Source organism: Bos taurus, chromosome 22, assembly GCF_002263795.3.
Source record: "Bos taurus isolate L1 Dominette 01449 registration number 42190680 breed Hereford chromosome 22, ARS-UCD2.0, whole genome shotgun sequence".
Taxonomy (NCBI): domain Eukaryota; kingdom Metazoa; phylum Chordata; class Mammalia; order Artiodactyla; family Bovidae; genus Bos; species Bos taurus.
The window spans coordinates 57,378,412-57,396,466 of NC_037349.1; the positions used below are offsets into that span (position 1 = coordinate 57,378,412).

An 18,055-nucleotide genomic window follows, 5' to 3' on the forward strand; every position below is an offset into this window, starting at 1 on the left:
TCAGGCATGACTTCACCACAAGATATAAATTCACAAAGGGTTCGAGAATAGCAAGTAATTGATCAATTTTTAGATTATTATTTATAAATACATCTTAGAAATTCTAACCTATTCCATTATGTGAGAAACATGTGATGAATCCCCAAGATCACTTGCCTTAAAAATCCTTTATATGTGAGTGTTCCTCCTAACATGTCAACTGAATCACACTAGAAGCATGAAATGTTAAAACTTTTTAAAGCATGTGTACTTTGGATTTTAAATATTAAGTTGGATTTTAAATACCCCATCTTAAGTTGAAGCCAACCTTGTGCCATATCATTGCAGAAAAACAGAACTGTATTCACCGTTGCAATTAGACACTGAAATAACACTAGATTACGTACATGGCTGGATAAAGAAATGCATTGTGTGTGTTATGACTTTGGGGAAAAGGTCCTACGGATTAGTCCACGGCAGTCAGAGTTTTCTGTTGATTTTAGGAGGGACTTCACATTGCAAGTCTGAGAAAATATTAATAACTCAGAGTATCAGCAGTTATAAGCATAGGTTTCCCGATCGTGAGTGTGTGACCCCAGGCTAGTGACACAAGGTCTCTATTCCCCCGTTTCCTCATCTGCAAAATAGAGATAATAAGAACGCACCTCAACGGGTCCTTGGGACGATTAAATGGAGGAGCGGGGTTAAGGTGCTTAGAGTCCTTCATGCCGAGATGCTCGCTATTTATTATTTGTTGTTAAGAATCACACAAAGGTCTCCTAGGAGCTTGTGAGAGGCCAGTGCTGTTGGCTGCTGATTCAGTAACTGTTTGATTAGGGGCTTAAAATACAGGTAACATCAAACCAGCTTCCCCAAAGTCCCTGAAAGTAATAGCAATATATGCAACAGATGCCCCAAAAATGCTTATGTAAGTTACTCTCCCATAAAACATACCCAAATTCACAGCAAGGCACAGCCCTTGCACTACACTAATCCAAACCACAGTCTTCTTTTCAGAAAATATGGCTCCAGAGAGTGGCCACTGGGGCTGAGTCCCCAGCAGCCAGCCCACCCCACTCCTTTTCCCCCAGCTGACGGGTCTATGCGGGTCACCTTGGTGCCCTTCACAGTGACCAGCTCACTAAGTGTGGTCCGGCAGCCGTGTGCAGGGCCCGCTCAGTGCTTCTAAGAAAAAGCTATAGCCCCCACCACTGGGGGTGGTCGGCGGTCAGCCTCTTGGGAACCAGCCTTGAAATCAAGCTGACAATGGACAGTAGGTCAGAGAAACCCAAAAAGTCTGGAGCTTGGGAGGCACTGTCCAGCCCTGAACCCATCCTGCTCTCCCGCCTCTTCTGGGCGAGCTGATCTCCTAGCTGTCTAACGCAGTGTGAGGTTGGTTTCCTTTTCCTTGCTATTGAAAAACAGACATCTTAGTGTGGACACAACTGTCCCCTCAACTGACAGTTAACACGGAAGCACGGAAGCCTCCCTGCTCACAGAGGCTGCACACCCCAGGCTGAAGCCATGAATGGAAGAATCTTCCAGAATGTTGTTGACTTTGTCTCAAGGCAGAGAGAAAGCTGGGCTCCATCTGCTCCTAGCACTCCCAGCCCAGGTGGCCTCATCACGATTTACAGCCTCAGTGTTCAGCGACACCATCTCCACTGTCAATCAAATGAGAGGTTGGACTAGACGGAGAAAGGACTCCAAGCTGCACACCTCAGCCCCGGAGCATGGTGCACGCCCCGACACCCCCTGGGCGTCAGCCCCCACGCCTCCCCGGCCCAGGCCGCGTCCAGGGGAGTCTGTCAGCCTGAGTAGAACAGCTCAGAGTGGATTTCTGACACCCAGAAGTTCCATTAAGGGACCCAGGACCTCAGTCACTGTCCCCAGACGCTCCCGTGTGCCCGTGCGTGCTGTGTCGGTGACCACAATCACTTCTTCCTGCTGATGAGGCCCCATCCAGGCTGGAGAGACGCACCCAGTCTCAGGAAAGCTGTGAAACCGCCGCGGTTAAAGAGAGTGCTACCTGCCTTCCAGGGCCGGGGACTGCAGTCCGCTTTGACAGACAGCTGGTGTGCGCTGAACGCTCTGGGGGGCCGGGAGGGTCTCCGGGTGATAGGTGAAGGCCTGGGGGCTCCGAGCCGCTGGTTCCTGAGCCACAGCACAGCGTCCTCCCTAGAAATGCACTCTGCTGGGGACATGTTGGAGGGGCTGCCTGGCACCCCCGGCGGGCAGGCGGAGAAGCAGTGAATTGGGGGGCCGTGGGCAGCTGCTCCTCCAGCCTCCCGGCCCAGGGAGAAGTGCCATCAGCCAAGTGGGCGGCTTCCCCTGAGTTACTCCAGGCTCACCCAGCAGACAGACAGTGACATGAACACGTAAGGCAAGTCGGACAGAGAAAGGGGCGGGCGAGGGACAACAAAGTGGGCCAGTAGAAATCCGATGAAATGAGTCCACTGAGAATTAGGGGGAACACAGGAGAAAACAAGGCACCCAGGTAACCAGGCGGGTCAGGGCCCCGTCACACAGGAGCTGTGGAAGACCTCTGTGGCTCCCTCCTACAAGACCCATCCAGTGTGTTCTATCTACAACCCGGGCTTCTATCAGGGGCAACTATTCACCGAGAATAAAAAGCCCTGTCACAGCTCCTTTAGAGGATCAGAAATAGGATGTCACTCGGGGGAAGAAACCTTCAAGGGACTTCCGGACACATAATTCTCCCTGTAGCTCAGAAACTGATAACGGGGCCGCAGCACAGGCAGGCTGGGGAAGTGCCCACTTCCTCTCTGAAGTCCTGCTGCACTTAAAAAATATATACATATTAATTAAATTAAATATAAATTAAAATTTATTAAAAATTTTAAAATATTTATTCATTGGGCTGTACTAGGTCTTAGCTGTAAAGGCAGGACCTTAGAGCTTCGTTGCAGCCTGCAGATGTGGCATTCAAACTCTTAGTTGCAACACATGGGATCTGGTTCCCTGACCTGGGATCGAACCCAGGTCCCTGGATTGAAAGCCTGGAGCCTTAGCCACTGGACCGCCAGGGAAGTCCCTTGCTGTGCTTTTTAAAGGATCAAAGAGTCTAGAAGGCCCGTCTCAATATGCCTGATGGTGAAGATGATTCCATGGGAGTTAAGTCCTCAAAAATTAACAAGAAGACCTCTCTCATCACTTAGTCTGGGTCCTCAAGATGTTTAACCAAACATTTTTAAAGAAGAACTGCAAACTAGAAAAAAAAATTCCCCTGAAAATATTTAATGTAAGCTAATTCCTGGAGATGTGCTTTTTATAAAACATTGATTAGCAACTGACTTTTTTTTTTTTTTAGGGAACAGGGCAACAGGAAGGTGGGGACAGACATCAGAAAATGATATGATTGCTTTTTATTTCGATGAGAGTAACAAGGAAGCCCCCCGCCACTCTGCCTTATGTAAAAACACGTCCAGCATCGTGAGCAGCAGTCATCAGCGGGAAGGGACCAAGCCCCAGGCACCCACAGAGCATCTTCAAGCCACAATTCTAGGCTCCCTCAACTGTGTGCAGAGCCACTGGCCAACACCACGAATTCAGCTTCCCATCGCATCTTGTCTTCTCTCCTTTCCTCTCTTTCAAGGCTTCAGGAATACAGCAGAAGGATCACGATGTGGAAAACAAGGACAGTTCTCACAAGCACATCGCTGTCGGCCTGTGCGGGGTAAACTCAGGAAGGCACGCAATAAATTAAAGCAGACCCCGTCTCTCGGGAGGGTCTGCAGTGGCCTCCAGGGTGGGGACCGGGTCTGCCAGCAGCCGAGTTTCCAGCACTGGTGAGGTGTCAGGACCGCCACAGGGAGGAGGCAGTTTCCTCCTTTCGGAAGCCGCGTCGGTCTGCAGGGTGAGTGCTTGCTTGGAGGAGACAGTCCTCCACTTCTGCTCCGGGGCTGCCTGGCCCTGCGCCCTCCGAGGCCAGGGGGACCCTCCCGGTGTTACCTGCTGACGCACCACAGCCAGTGCTGGTGGCAAATTAGTCCACAGGACTCCATCTACCACTGACTTACAGAAGTCCCTTGGGGTGGGGGGTGGAAATCAAACCGGAGGTTGCTGCTCAGTAAAATAAAGTGCTTTTTGTTGAGAGTAGCTGTTATTTACTGGTTGATTTTTCATTTCACCTGAGGCACCGACATCAACGACATGAAAGGCGATCATGTTTACCAGGAGTAAAAAAAAACTGTAAAAGCTTGTTTCTACTAAGAAGCCTGCAGTTCTACAACGTACTTCTCTACTGGTTTCCACGTCTTCATGTTACTAAATTTTAACACACTACTGGAAAGGGAAATAGTTTACGCTGGAGTGGGGAGGGTGGAAAACACAGAGACAGAAAAGGTCCATAAATATCCCTTAAGGGGTCCACTTGTGAAGGTGTGAGAGAGGGGATGACAGCCAAGAAGGCCAGGCCCCGCGCTGAATCCAGATATCCCTTAAGGGGTCCACTGGTGAAGGTGTGAGAGAGGGGATGACAGCCAAGAAGGCCAGGCCCCGCGCTGAATCCAGATGTGTCTGGATGGGCGGAGACACGGATTGGCTTCTGGAAGGGTCCACATATCAACCTAAGAGTGTGCTCTGAGTCCACATGCTAGGTAACTGCTATAACACACTTGCATCTTCCATGGCCTCGATCCACCTGCAACACAGAAGAGAGGAGACACTCGGTTCTGCCTGGAACTCTGGTCACGGAACCCAAGAGTGATGAGACAACGGTATCACTAATCCAAGGTGAGCGACCAGGTCCCATTCTGTGTGCTTGCCTAAGCATTTAGCAAAAGGCCCAGAGTGCAGTGCACAGTTGCTGAATCAATGCACGCCTGTATGGGTGAGTCATAATACAGGTGGACCTCACTTTATCATGCTTTGCTTTCCTGTGCTCAGAGACACTGCGTTTTCTCTAAATTTGAAGGTTTGTGGAAATCCTGTGTCCAGCAAGTCTAGCAAGCAGCACCATCTTCCCAACAGTATTCGCTCACTGTGTGTCTCTGCAGCACATTTTGGCAATTCTCACCGTATTTCAGACTTCTCCATTGTTAGTCGACTTGTGGTGATCTGTGACCAGTGGTCTTTGATGTTACTACCGCAAAAAGATTATGACCTCTTAAAAGGCCCAGATGATGGTTAGTACTTTTAGCAATAAAGCATTTTCCAGTTAAGGAACGCATACTTTTGTAGACATAACACGACTGCACAGTTAACAGGCTACAGGATAAACACAACTCGTGTATGCACTGGGAAACCAAAAAGCTTGGGACTCCCTTGACTGCCACATGCGCTTCATTGCGTGGTCCGGAACCCCACCCACAGTCTATCTGAGGTCTGCCTGGGAACTTCAATCTGCTCTTCTGCTGTGGCCCAAGGGACCCTGACAGGACAGGAGGGCTGGAGAACAGAAGCCAAAGCCCAGGGTGACAGCTGGTTCCCTTCTGAGAGAGGAGAGGGGGGAACCCAGGACTAGTTATTTGAGTACCTCTGAGCCAAACTGCTATCCTCGGCTTTGAAGCTATAAAATAGGGTTTTCTTGTGGTAAAGATGAAACGTAGGGCTGGCTTCGCTGCTGCCCTCCTCCTTGCTTGACGCAACGGTGAAGCCAAGCAGGGGCATACTCTCCAAGGCCACTGTGTCCTGCAGAGAGGCAGAGGGGAAAAGGACATTAAACATGGCAAGACGCCCATCAGCAGCTGAGCATCCATGCTCTTCACCCCTACTTCCTGCCAGCACCAGTCACGAGGAGGGAGACTTAACATTCTGTAACAGTGTTTACAGAGTCCTGGGACTTCCACATTATCTTGTTTAATCTTCTTGACGGTCATGGAAGGTGTCACCACCATGCTAAGAAGAAACTGAGGCTCAGGGAAGGTAAATAATGCCCCAAGATCACACAGTGTGAAAGGGGCAGGGCCAGCACTGGAACTCATGAACCCGTAAAACTGCGCATTCCTTCCACTGATTTGGTGTGTCTGTGACTCAGATTTTCCACTGTCATTACTCCTGTTAATGTATTCTGTGCTCAGCCCGCCATGGTCTCTTTCACAGTGCTTCAATATGGAGCACTCAGGGCGTCCGTGCTTAAAATCATGGAGTTGGGCGGAAACAGAGCGAGCTTCTTATATGTAGATAAAGAGCGTTTTATAATAAACACACCCATATTTATGCACAAATACACGTTCATACAACCATAAGATCGTACGTGAACAGAGATAAGTGGTTAAGCACATTAGAATGACTGTAGGAGAGAAGGGGGAGTTCAGTTTGTGTATAAAAGGCAATCAACTTTTTAAGACTGCTGGATCAGAAAAAACATTCGACAAAATTCAACATCCACTCATGATAAAAACCCTTAGCAAACTAGGGAATAGACGGGAACTTCTTGGGTCTTCCCGGTGGTACAGTGGATAAGAACCCATCTGCCAATGCAGGGGACATGGCTTTGATTCCTGCTTCAGGAAGATTCCACATGCCACAGAGCGGCTCTGCCCGTGTGCTACAACCACTGAACCTGCACGCCTACAGCCTGGGCTCTGCAACCAGAGAAGCCACGGCATCCAGCTCCCCCGCTCCCTGCAAACGGAGAAAGCCCTCGTGCACCAACGACAACGCAGTGCAGCCAGTAAACAAACAGAAGGGAACTTCCTTCATCTGACAAAGAGTATCTATAAAATACCCACCAATAACATCATACTCAATAGAGAAATACTTAATGCTTTTCCCCCAAGACTGAGACGAAGCAAGAGGGCGCTGCCCGTTACCAATTAAATTCAACACTGCGCTGGAGATCCTAGTCATCGCATTAAAGCAAGAAAAAGAAATAAAAGACATCAAGATCAGAAAAGAAGAAGCAAAACTACCTGTGCGTAAAAAGGACACGTTTGATTACAAACAACTATAGAACTAATAATGAATTTAGCGATGTCACAGGATAATTAATTGTTGTCTTTTAAAAACATTTTTGTATTATCAGTGAACACTAGAAAATAAACTCCACTCAAAACTGCATCCAAAAATAAAGTACTTAGAATAAAGGTAACAGAAATGAGAGAAGTATAAGAATCTCTATACTAAAAAGTACAAAACATTAAATGCAGAATTTAAAGAACTAAATAAATGAATTATTCATGGATTGGGAGATTCAATATGGCTATGATGTCAATTCTCCCCAGATAGATATATAGATTCAATAATCCCTGTCATAATCTTAATAGTCATTTTTATTGAAATTGACACATTTATATGGAAACACAAAAGACCCAAAACAACCTTTAAAAAGAACAAAGCTGGAGGACTTACACAAGGCTTACTATAAAGTATTAAAACCACATTAAGATACTACTACGCTTTCACCAGAATGGCTAAAATTAAAGCCTGGCAATACCAAGTGTTAACAAAGGTGGAGCAAACAGAACTCCCAAATTTACCTACATCATTGCAGAGACTGTAAAATGCCACATCATTTTGGAAAACTACCCGGTAAATTCTGAAAGACCATATGTATATCGTTCTGTGATCCAGAAATTCCATTCCTAGGTATTCACCCAAGGCAAAATAAAAACCTATTTTCACACAAAAACCTGTATGCAAAAGTTTAAACTGGCTTTATTCATAATCACCTCAAATTGGAAACAACTCAAATGTCCTTCAACTGGTGAATGGATAAACAAAGAGGTATATTCACAAAACGGAATACTACTCAGCCACAAAAGGGCGTGACCAACTGTACACAACAATACGGATGACTTAAAAACACTGTGTTGAGTGGAAAAATCGCGCACGATTCCATTTATCTGAAGATCTAAAGGATATAACTAACATATGGTAGGAAAAAAATACAACCTAGCGTGTTGCCTCTAGGGATGGGGGTGAGGTGAGGATTTACAGGGGTATGCTTTAGTCAAAACTCAACAAACAGTATCAAGATTGGTGTACTTCCTCATATAAAAGTTGTACTTCAAAAGAAAAAAAAAGATACACAAATATTGAACTCTTAGGGAAAATCAGCTCAGTTGGTAAAGAGTCCGCCTGCAACACAGGAGACCTCGGTTTGATTACTGAGTTGGGAAGATCCCCTGGAGAAGGGATAGGCTACCCACTCCAGTATTCTTGGGCTTCCCTGGTGGCTCAGCTGGTAAAGAATCTACCTGCAATGTGGGAGACCTGGGTTCGATCTCTGGGTTGGCAAGATCCCCTGGAGAAGGGAACAGCTACCCACTCCAGTTTTCTGGCCTGGGCCGTGAACAGTAGGACAGGACTGAGCGACTTCCACTTTCACTGAGTGGCTTTCACATTCGCTTTTCAGGGGGAATTATACTTGAAAAGCATCAGAAAGCAAGATGGACGAGAGACTAACAGATACTTGATTACAGTAAAATGTTAACTGCATAATCAAAATTCCTCCGTTTATGTTTGAAATTTTTTGTAATAATTAATACATTAACTACATAACAAAATATTGGAAAAATGTAAAAGATTCCTATATATTTCTGACAAGCACTCTCTCCCAGGGCTGATGCTGAGTAGCAAGTTACATCAGCTTTGGGTTACCTCAGGGTACGTGATGGGGCTGCATGGCAGTAGAGACAGTGAAATCTGCCCATCCACGTTACCAAGTCTCCGTCTTTTGATGGAATTTGAAAGCTTGGCCTGTCACTGGTTTAGGCTTATTGAGCAACTATACAAGTTCCTCTCTCTGAAGAAGTGGAAGCATCCTGAGATCCATCTTTGAAAACCAACCCACACTGTCACTTCCACAACAACCGTCGCTCGGGACATAGACCGTCTGGCTTTTCCGCTCTCAGACAGGATCCTCACTCTGATGGTCGGTTAACTGTCAATAGCTTTTATCCCCCAAGCGTGTTTTCCACGAGATGCTCTGTGGAGGAAGGGCCTGCTCTCAGGACAGCTGGGTGCTCTCCACACCTCGGGGACCCACAACACACCCCTGTGCACCCCCCTCAAGCGCTGCTGTGAAGAAGTCTCACAAAGTGTCCACTCAGTTCTCCCAGAACCCAGGTCTCAGAGGCCACCCCTCCTCGGGGAGGGTGAAATTCACACAGCACCCCTGTCCCTCAGGCCCACAAGGGGTCCCCTCTGTGTGTCTGGGATCCTGGACGGCGGGGCTGACTGCAGCCGCCACAGCTGCAGGTTCCTCGTGAGGGGAGCTTCACGCCCCCACAGGGGACATGCCTTCTGCCCGGTCGCCAGCACCCGTGGTCAGGGGAGAAGGGCCCGCCCTGTGGTGATGTGCTCATCCTCGTGGGGAGAATGTGCTCACCCTCTGCAGGAGGGGAGAATGCATTGAAGGCCCGTTTTCCAAAGCGGATTTCGCCCGCGGAAACCATCAGATAGACAGCGGGGTCTGGACCTGGTAAATCTTTCTCTGTATCCCACGGGTTCAGCCCGAGCCAGGACCAGAGCGCCCCCTGCCGCGCAGCCGCGCTCACGCCTCTGTGCTGCAGAAGCAGGCTGGACCAGGACCCTCTCCCCGCTGCATTGTAGCAGATGAAAGTCTAAGATGCTGTGATACACATGAACGTCGGGCTTCTTTAGTAAAGAGCTGCCATGCACGAAGCAATACGGTTCCCTGGCCGGTGCACAGACAGAGAGGACGGTATTTCCCTCAGGCTCTTGGGTTCCCGCGCGAACAACGGAAGCGGAGGGCAGAAAGGCGCTCTCTCTCAGGCAGCGCCCTCGATTGCTGCCCCCCACCCACCCCGGGGACGTGCCAAGGCCTCGCGGCACCGGCCCTGCCCGCTGCACCGCCTGGGCCCACAAGGGGACGGCCGGCTCCTCGGAGAGACAGACGCGTGGCCGTGCACCCGCGTGGCGCCCTCAGAGAAGACCTGCCCGCCGTGGCAGCCGAGCGGCGGCCAGACGCAGGCCCGCGGCGCGCCCGGCCCCACGCGGCCGGTGTGAGGCGACGCTTAACCCCCGGCCCCCGACAGCAGAGGAGAGAAGGCGGGACCACGCTACCTCACGGGCCGCGTAGGTGTAGAGCACTTTGCCGTTGATGACGAACCAGAGCTTCTTCCAGTGCCTCTTGCCCTTCTTACACCGGTTGAGGTAGCCGCTGATGGCGGAGCCCTCTCCGGAGGCGGCCACCTGGCGGAGGGAAGCAAGCGGGGCGGTCAAGGCTCCGGCGGGTGGACACGGTTCCGACGGGACCTAAATGACACTGAAACCGGCCGGCGGGGCATTCGTGCCGCTCTGGAGTCGGGGCGCTCGGGTGGTCTCGCGGTGCATCCGGCCCCTCAAAGGCCGCACGACGGGGCCGGGTTTGAGAGACAGGGTTGACGAAGGGACCCGAGACCCGAGAGTCGAAAAGTGCCTGCAGGAGGCTGCCCTCTGGCGGTGAGGCAGATTCCTGGCTCTCTCGTCTCAGCCCAGGACCCCAAATCACAGAACTGCAGGTATCTCTGGGTGAAAGTTTCTTCCTCATGAAACTGGTTCTTATGCTTTTCAGCTTACTTTTTCCCTCACATTTAAGAGGGGATCCTTTCTTTTTTAAATTGTTTCCCTAAAAGGTTGTATGATCTCCTGCCTAATGAGTTTGTTAACACCTCTTAGTAGCATCGGGGCTTCCCTGGTGGCTCAGAGGGTAAAGCGTCTGCCTGCAATGCGGGAGGCCCGAGTCTGATGTCTGGGTTGGGAAGATCCCCTAGAGAAGAAAATGGCCACCCACTCCAGTACTCTTGTCTGGAGAATCCCACAGACGGAGGAGCCTGGCAGGCTACAGTCCACGGGGTCTGTAGTGGGACACAGACCGACTTGACTTTCTTTCAGTAGTATCAATGGTGTGGTCTTTTGAACATGCCTCTCACAGGGGCTAAGATCACAGGCCTGGAGTAAGACCCATCTCGGGTTCCAACACAGACCCTAGCAACCACTAGAGGGGTGAGGTGAGACCACTTACTTCCTGTACGTCTCAGTGTCCTGACTAGTTAAACTGGAATCAAAGGACGTCAGACAGGTACCGGTCAGATACAGTGCCTGACCCACAGTTAAGTGCTCCATAAACATTCACCTTAATACAAGAGCAAGAAGGCCAGGTTACAAAATAATGTCATCTGACTTTCTCAGTTCATAGGTGGGGAAACTGAGGCCCAGAGGAACTGGGGGCGGGGGGGGATCTACCAAAGATGAAGTTCCAACTTAGTTGAAGAGAGGCCGAGAACTCAGAGCTCTTGGCAAATGTTCTCAAGGTCAGGGAACTCCAGCGTAGGCAGAGGAAGCTACAACCAGCCAGGTGTTTTGAGAAGTACCGGGCAAGGAACCTGCCCCTCTTGGGTCCCCAGGACCCCTCTAACTTGGACAAGTCTCCTCTCCCCACAGCTGACCTGCCGGAGCAGCTCCCAGAGTCTGCGATCTGACCCCATCTGATGCTCCTGGGACAGCGCTCCAGCAGACTGTCCCCTGGGAAGCAGGTCTCACTGCTGGGGTGGGGCTCCTGGGGGCGGGGGAGACAGCAGCGGGAGGCGGGGACACATTGCTCCTGGGGCTGCTGCGGAGCCCACGGTGTAGTCCGCGTTGAGTAATAAAAAGGTGTTGCTTAGGGCAAAACCTGCCAACATGGCCTGGGGCAGGTCCACACGGCACCTGGATCACGGTGGCCTGATGCCTGAAAGGTGAGAACAGTAGTTCTCAAACTCTGTACCCATGGCACACTCAGGTTCCGTGAGTTCAGCTCCTGTTGACAGGACTGTGGGAGTGAGAGGGTGGTCTTTTCTCAATTTGTGGCAAGAGACTAGTTAATAAGTGAGGAGACAGCCATGCAGTGTAAGAAGTGTGAGATTTGTGTGGACAAGCTAATGTGAAATTATGATATCAAAGATAAAGTGAAAGAAATGTATGGAAGATTCAGAGTATCATCTTTTGAGTTAAAAAAAGGATCTATGATCGTCTATCTTAATTATGTATATGCATAAACATTTCTGGAAGCATCCGTAAGAAATCTGACTGCAGTTAACTTTGAGGGGTGGGACTGAAGGAGTCTGGGGAGGGAGAGAGAGAAACTCAATTCTCATCACACATTCTTCTGTCCTTTTGAAAAAAAAAATTGTTATCATGTAAGTGTTAACTTCCACGATTTTTAAGATACAAAAGGAATCAAGCTAATGGATAGAACCATACTCACTTAAAATTTTCATCCCTAACACTTTTTGACCCTTGCCACCTGCTATTCAATAATGAATATTTAAAAATACTTGGTAACAGCTGCTCAGTCTTCTTTTGACGGCTTGTATATTCACGGGCACACATTTGTTTGTGGTTATGATTAGAATACAGTCAATAATCTGGTTCTGTCTGCAGAAAGGAATTGGGTTGGGCTAATTCTGAGGTTTCCTGGAAAGAGTCCTACAGCCTTTAGGAGGCCCACCACCTGAGCCTGTGTGGGATCCCCAGGATGAGACAGGGATGAGGTTTGAGGGGACCAGACTCGGGAGGGCTGAGCCAGGCCGAGCGGCTTTAGACCCAAGTGCTGCAGCGCTGTGTGCATCTGGGGATGGGTCAAGGCTGGGGGGCCGACGTGTCTCCCCGCACCTCTGACAGCCACTCGGGCTCCTGTTCTCTGCCACCAGCGGGGGTCTTCTCAGTCACACCCAGGAGACGGCCTATGCTTCAGGGCGGCCTTTGTGAGCACGAGCCAGAACGCCTCCCATGAGGGATGCTCTCTAACGTGTCCTCAAGAGCCTGGTCCGGCTGGGGCAGGAGGTCTGAGGACCCAAAACCTTCTAAATCCCCCTGGCCCCCAGGAAGGCAGCCCTATACCCGCCTCACCTCGGTCAGGGCTGACGGGACTTTCCTCTGCTTCCTGAAGGCCGAGGGGTTGATGCTGTGGAAGACGGACGAGAAGGCGCTGCTCGAGAAGCGGGCGGAGGAGAGGGGGAAGCTCATGCTCAGGGGCCGCTCTGCAGCAAGACAAGCCGCGGGGAGGGAAGTGAGCGTCTGCGCCCATGGCAGGGGACACAGGCGCCTCCAAGACCTGAGCTCCCGGCCCTCCTGAGATGGCACCGGGCCACGAGGAGTGGGGTGGGGTGGGGGTTCCGTGTGACCCAAGAGAAGGGGTGCCCCCCCCGCCCCGCTAACAGAGCTGGAGTGGGGGCAGGCTTTCCCGATGCTGGCTATGCCTTCTTCCCCGTGTCTACAGAGGCCAGCAGTCCTCTCCACGGCCCCGGGCAGCCCTGGGGTGGAGGTGACCGAGGGGAGTCTCTGGTTTCAGGCCCAAGATCCACCCTGCTCCCTCTCTGGCCGACCCTGAACACAGGCGCTCACAGGCCCTCTCAGCCACCTTGGGCTCTGCTATCCGAGGACCTTCAGCCCCTTCCCCGACCACAACGCCTCTGGTCTCCATCTCGACATCCTCATTCTAAGAGGGCCGCAGGGGACCCAGGCCTGAAAACAGGGCCGCTGGGCAGAGTGATTTGAGTGCCTGCCTACTGGCCTCGTCACAGAGACGCACGGACCCAGCATGCCATGTCTCAGACACGTGTCCCAGGCATGTCACCCAGACACGTGTCCCAGACACATGGACCCAGACGTGTCACCCAGACACATGTCCCAGACACGTGACCCAGACACATGGACCCAGGCACATGGACCCAGACACGTGTCTCAGACACGTCACCCAGATACATGTCCCAGACACATGGACCCAGACACATGGACCCAGACACGTGTTCCAGACACATGGACCCAGACACGTGACCCAGAGACATGGACCCAGACACGTCACCCAGACACATGGACCCAGACACGTCACTCAGACACATGGACCCAGACACGTCACCCAGACACGTGACCCAGACACATGGACCCAGACACGTCACTCAGACACATGGACCCAGACACGTGACCCAGACACATGGACCCAGACACGTCACTCAGACACATGGACCCAGACACGTGACCCAGACACATGGACCCAGACACGTCACTCAGACACATGGACCCAGACACGTCACCCAGACACGTGACCCAGACACATGGACCCAGACACGTCACTCAGACACATGGACCCAGACACGTGACCCAGACACATGGACCCAGACACGTGTCCCAGACACATGGACCCAGACACGTGACCCAGACACATGGACCCAGACACATCACTCAGACACATGGACCCAGACACATCACCCAGACACGTGACCCAGACACATCACCCAGACACGTGACCCAGACACATCACCCAGACACATCACCCAGACACGTGACCCAGACACATGGACCCAGACACGTGTCCCAGACACGTGTCCTAGATACGTGGACCTAGACATGTCACACAGACACGTATCCCAGACACATGGACCCAGACACGTGTTCCAGACACATGGACCCAGACACGTGACCCAGACACATGGACCCAGACACATCACTCAGACACATGGACCCAGACACATCACCCAGACACGTGACCCAGACACATCACCCAGACACGTGACCCAGACACATCACCCAGATACGTGTCCCAGACACGTCACCCAGATACGTGTCCCAGACACATGGACCCAGACACGTGTCCTAGATACGTGGACCTAGACATGTCACACAGACACGTATCCCAGACACATGGACCCAGACACGTGTTCCAGACACATGGACCCAGACACGTGACCCAGACATGTGTCCCAGACACATGCCCCAGACTCAGCTGCTATGGAACCCTTCCTCTGGGGGCACCTCTGGATTTTCTACAGAACCAACGGTCGGGGAGAAGGTGCTCCAGAGCAGGGTTTAAACCCTGCCTCCTCCTGGAGGGCAGCATTTTGTCCGGAGACCCCCAAGAAAGCGGCTGGGAAAGGCCGTGTGGGGAAGAAGCGGAGGGTGGTCCGCGGTACCTCTCATCATGCCTGGGGCGTCCCCGCCCCTCTTCTTCAGCTCCCCGTAGCAGCCGTCACACACCTTGGCCATGCGGTCCTTGAGGTACTTCAGAGGGTACTTGTTCCGAGAGCAGTTCCGGCAGACGATCTGGGGGAGATGGGGGGCCCGCGGGTCACAGGGTCTCACCCTCCCGGCCCAAGCAGAGGACCATGTCCGACCCCTCTGCCGACCCGCCCCCACCTCCTCGAGGGCCTCGTGCTCTGAGCAGAGTTATTATGCTCCTCTGCAGGTGCTTATCTGTTTTTCTTTTTAAAAAATTATAGAAAATTATAAAATAGTATATAAAAAATTATATATTTTTTATTTTTTAAAAATTTAATATATATTTAATGTATAATTTTTAAAAAATTATATATTTTTTATTATTTTTAAAATGATTTCTTGTCTTATGCTTGTGCCCAGTCATGTCCAAGTCTCTGCAACCCCATGGACTGTAGCTTATAATACCAAATGTCATATTTGTAGCATATGATACCTAATATAATATCAAATACCTTATAATACCTAATATAATATTATAATACATATTATGTATTATATACCTAATATTATAATACCTATAATTGTTTATAATACCTAGTAAAATGAAAGTTCTGTGTGAAAAGTGAAAGTCTCTCAGTCATGTCCGACTCTTTGCAACCCCATGGACTGCAGCCCATCAGGCTCCTCTGTCCATGGGATTTTTCAGGCAAGAATATGGGAGTGGGTTGTCATTTCCTTCTCCAGGGGATCCTCCTGACCCAGAGATTGAAGCCGCATCTCCTCTGTCTCTTGCATGCAGGCGGATTCTTTATCCACTGAGCCATCGGGGAAGCCCAATAGAAGTGATACATAACATTATATTATTGATAGTTTCAGGTATACAATGCAGTGATTCAGTGTATGTAATATAGTTGGCTCTCCATGTCTGCGGGTTCCATATCCACAGATTCAACCAATGATGGATCGAAAAGATTTTTAAAAGTTCTACAAAGTTTCAAAAGCAAAACGTGCTGCCAACTATTTGCATGGAATTTACACTGTATTTATGACTATTTACACAGCATTTGTAACTCAGCTGGAAAAGAATCCGCCAGCAATGTGGGAGACCTGGGTTCAATCCCTGGGTTGGGAAGATCCCCTGGAGAAGGGAGAGGCTACCCCCTCCAGTATTCCTTGCCTGGAGAATCCCATGGACAGACGAGCCTGGCAGGCTATATATAGTCCACGGGATCGCAGAAGAGTCAGATACGACTGAGCAACTTTCACTTCTTACACAGCACTTCTATTCATTAGGTATTATAAGCGATATAGAGATGATCTAAAGTATGCTACAGGATGTGTGTAGGTTACATGCAAATGTTACACTGTTTTAAATAATGGACATAAGCATCCTTGGATTTTGGTATCCACGGGGATCCTAGGATCCTAGAACCAGTCTCCCGTGGATATCAAGGGAGACTGTATGGTGAAATCACCACAATGTCTAGCTAGCATCCATCACCACACATAGTTTACAAATTATTTTTCTTGTGCTAAGAACTTTAAAGATCTATTCTCTTGGCAGCTTTCACATATACAATACAGCTTTTTAAAATTAATTAATTTAGCTTTTATTTAGCTGCACTGGGTCTTGGTTACACGGGGATCTAGTTCCCTGACCAGAGACTGAATCCTGTCCCCTGCATGGGAGCATGGACTCTTAGCCAGAGGAGCACCAGGGATGTCTCTACAATACTCTGCTGACTATTATCACCAAGCCGTAAGCTTTCTGTTTTCTGATGAGCCTGCACCCTTAACCAAGACGGGATATTCTTCCTCCCGGGAGAACAACCCCATCCGCTACAATTTCCTTCGGGGAGCAGGGTGGTGGAGTGGAACGGGTCTGGGTTTGGAGCCCTGGTGGGAGGGCATGAGTAAAAGGTGAATTAACTTCACGCCCCACCCTGGGCCCGACCCGCAGCAGCCGCTGGACGCCCCCCTGGTCCCCAGCCCCGCGCGCACGTCTCCGTGCCTCACCTTGCCGCAGGCGTGGCAGTGGTGGCGCCTCAGGGTGAGGGAGAAATCGCAGCCGCAGTTCATGCACATCATGACGTGCGTGACCGGCACAAGGGTCGGGGGCCTCTCCCCCAGGCTGACCCCCAGCCTCTCCCGTATCTGGAGCAACGGAGTCAGGCGGGCAGCGGGGTCAGGAGACCAGCTGGGCCGGCGCCCCCCTTCCTGTAGGGCGGTGTGTGTGTGTACAGAGGGGTGAGTTGGACTCCACTCTACACCCCACCCCCCCACCGCACCCTCCAGGGCGCCGAGCTCAGTTAGAAATGGGCCGGAGGGGCCAGGCTCTGGGCTGCACGGGGACCGCCCTGAGCTGGGCCGCGGGGAGGACCCAGTGGTGCCCCGATGGAAGGAGGTGCTCGACCCCGCAGGTGCGCGGGGGCCCAGGGAGGCCCGCTCACCTCCACGCTGTGCTGGAAGGCGGCCAGCGCCTGGGCCTTGTAGTCCTCGGGGAGGGCCCGGCTCACGCAGCTGTGCCACTCGTCCCTCTCCGCACAGGAGCTGCAGGTACGAGCCTGATTGAACGAGGGCCATGCACCCTCTCGGAGTAGACCACATCCCCGAAGCCCCCGCCACGCCCCACCCCACACCTGAAACCCCGGCCCGGCCACCCGCCAGACTTGCACAGCGGCACGTCCGCTTCCAAGCAGGCAGCCTCGATTGTGAGGTGTCTCTGGGCCTGGCCTGTAAACGTGGGAACATCAAACACTCTAACTCCCAGGGCGGCTGCAGGGACCAGATGACACGTGGGGGTGGAGGACTCTGCCGATGACAAAGCACTGCAGAAGCAAGGGGTCCCGCCCTCTCGGAGGGGTGCGCTGGCCGGGGGCACAGAGCCAGGCACCACTTGGGGGGCAGTGGGCAGATGCTGGCAACTGTCACTATCTCATTCTCTCTGTCCTCCTCAGTTTCCCACACGCCCTCCCAGTCATTCACTCATTCAGAGCGCAGACATCCCACCTTCCCCTCCGGGCCTGGCAGGGTCTCCTGAGAGGCAATGCCCCCGAGCAGCCGCCAGGTGGAAATTCTCACGGAGCCCACTAGATGTCGCTCCAACCCTGCCACCGTGCCTAGAGCAGCTCCTGGCAGAAGCCCCCTTCCTGGTTTCTGAGCCCCGAGCCCCTATCCCAGCTCCAGCTGGTCT

At 51.4% G+C, this 18,055-nt stretch overlaps 1 protein-coding gene across 7 annotated transcripts in view; it reads right to left on the reverse strand.

The window, feature by feature from the left end:
• Positions 1-3,350: 3,350 nt before the first annotated feature.
• Positions 3,351-18,055, reverse strand: part of FGD5 (FYVE, RhoGEF and PH domain containing 5) — a 123,531-nt gene continuing 108,826 nt past the window's right edge. For 4 of the 7 annotated variants that reach the window (XM_024983314.2, XM_024983315.2, XM_010817981.4 and 1 more), the window contains exons 15-21: positions 17,313-17,412; positions 16,879-17,079; positions 14,838-14,967; positions 12,778-12,908; positions 9,973-10,101; positions 5,477-5,631; positions 3,351-4,642 (exon numbers count right to left, since the gene is read on the reverse strand). In XM_024983314.2, the coding sequence (XP_024839082.1) occupies positions 4,606-4,642; positions 5,477-5,631; positions 9,973-10,101; positions 12,778-12,908; positions 14,838-14,967; positions 16,879-17,079; positions 17,313-17,412 (883 nt within the window). In that variant the 3' untranslated portion in view covers positions 3,351-4,605. The remainder of the gene's footprint in view (positions 4,643-5,476; positions 5,632-9,972; positions 10,102-12,777; positions 12,909-14,837; positions 14,968-16,878; positions 17,080-17,312; positions 17,413-18,055) is intronic. The other 3 variants (XM_010817983.4, XM_059880132.1, XM_059880131.1) reach the window with 3 other exon arrangements.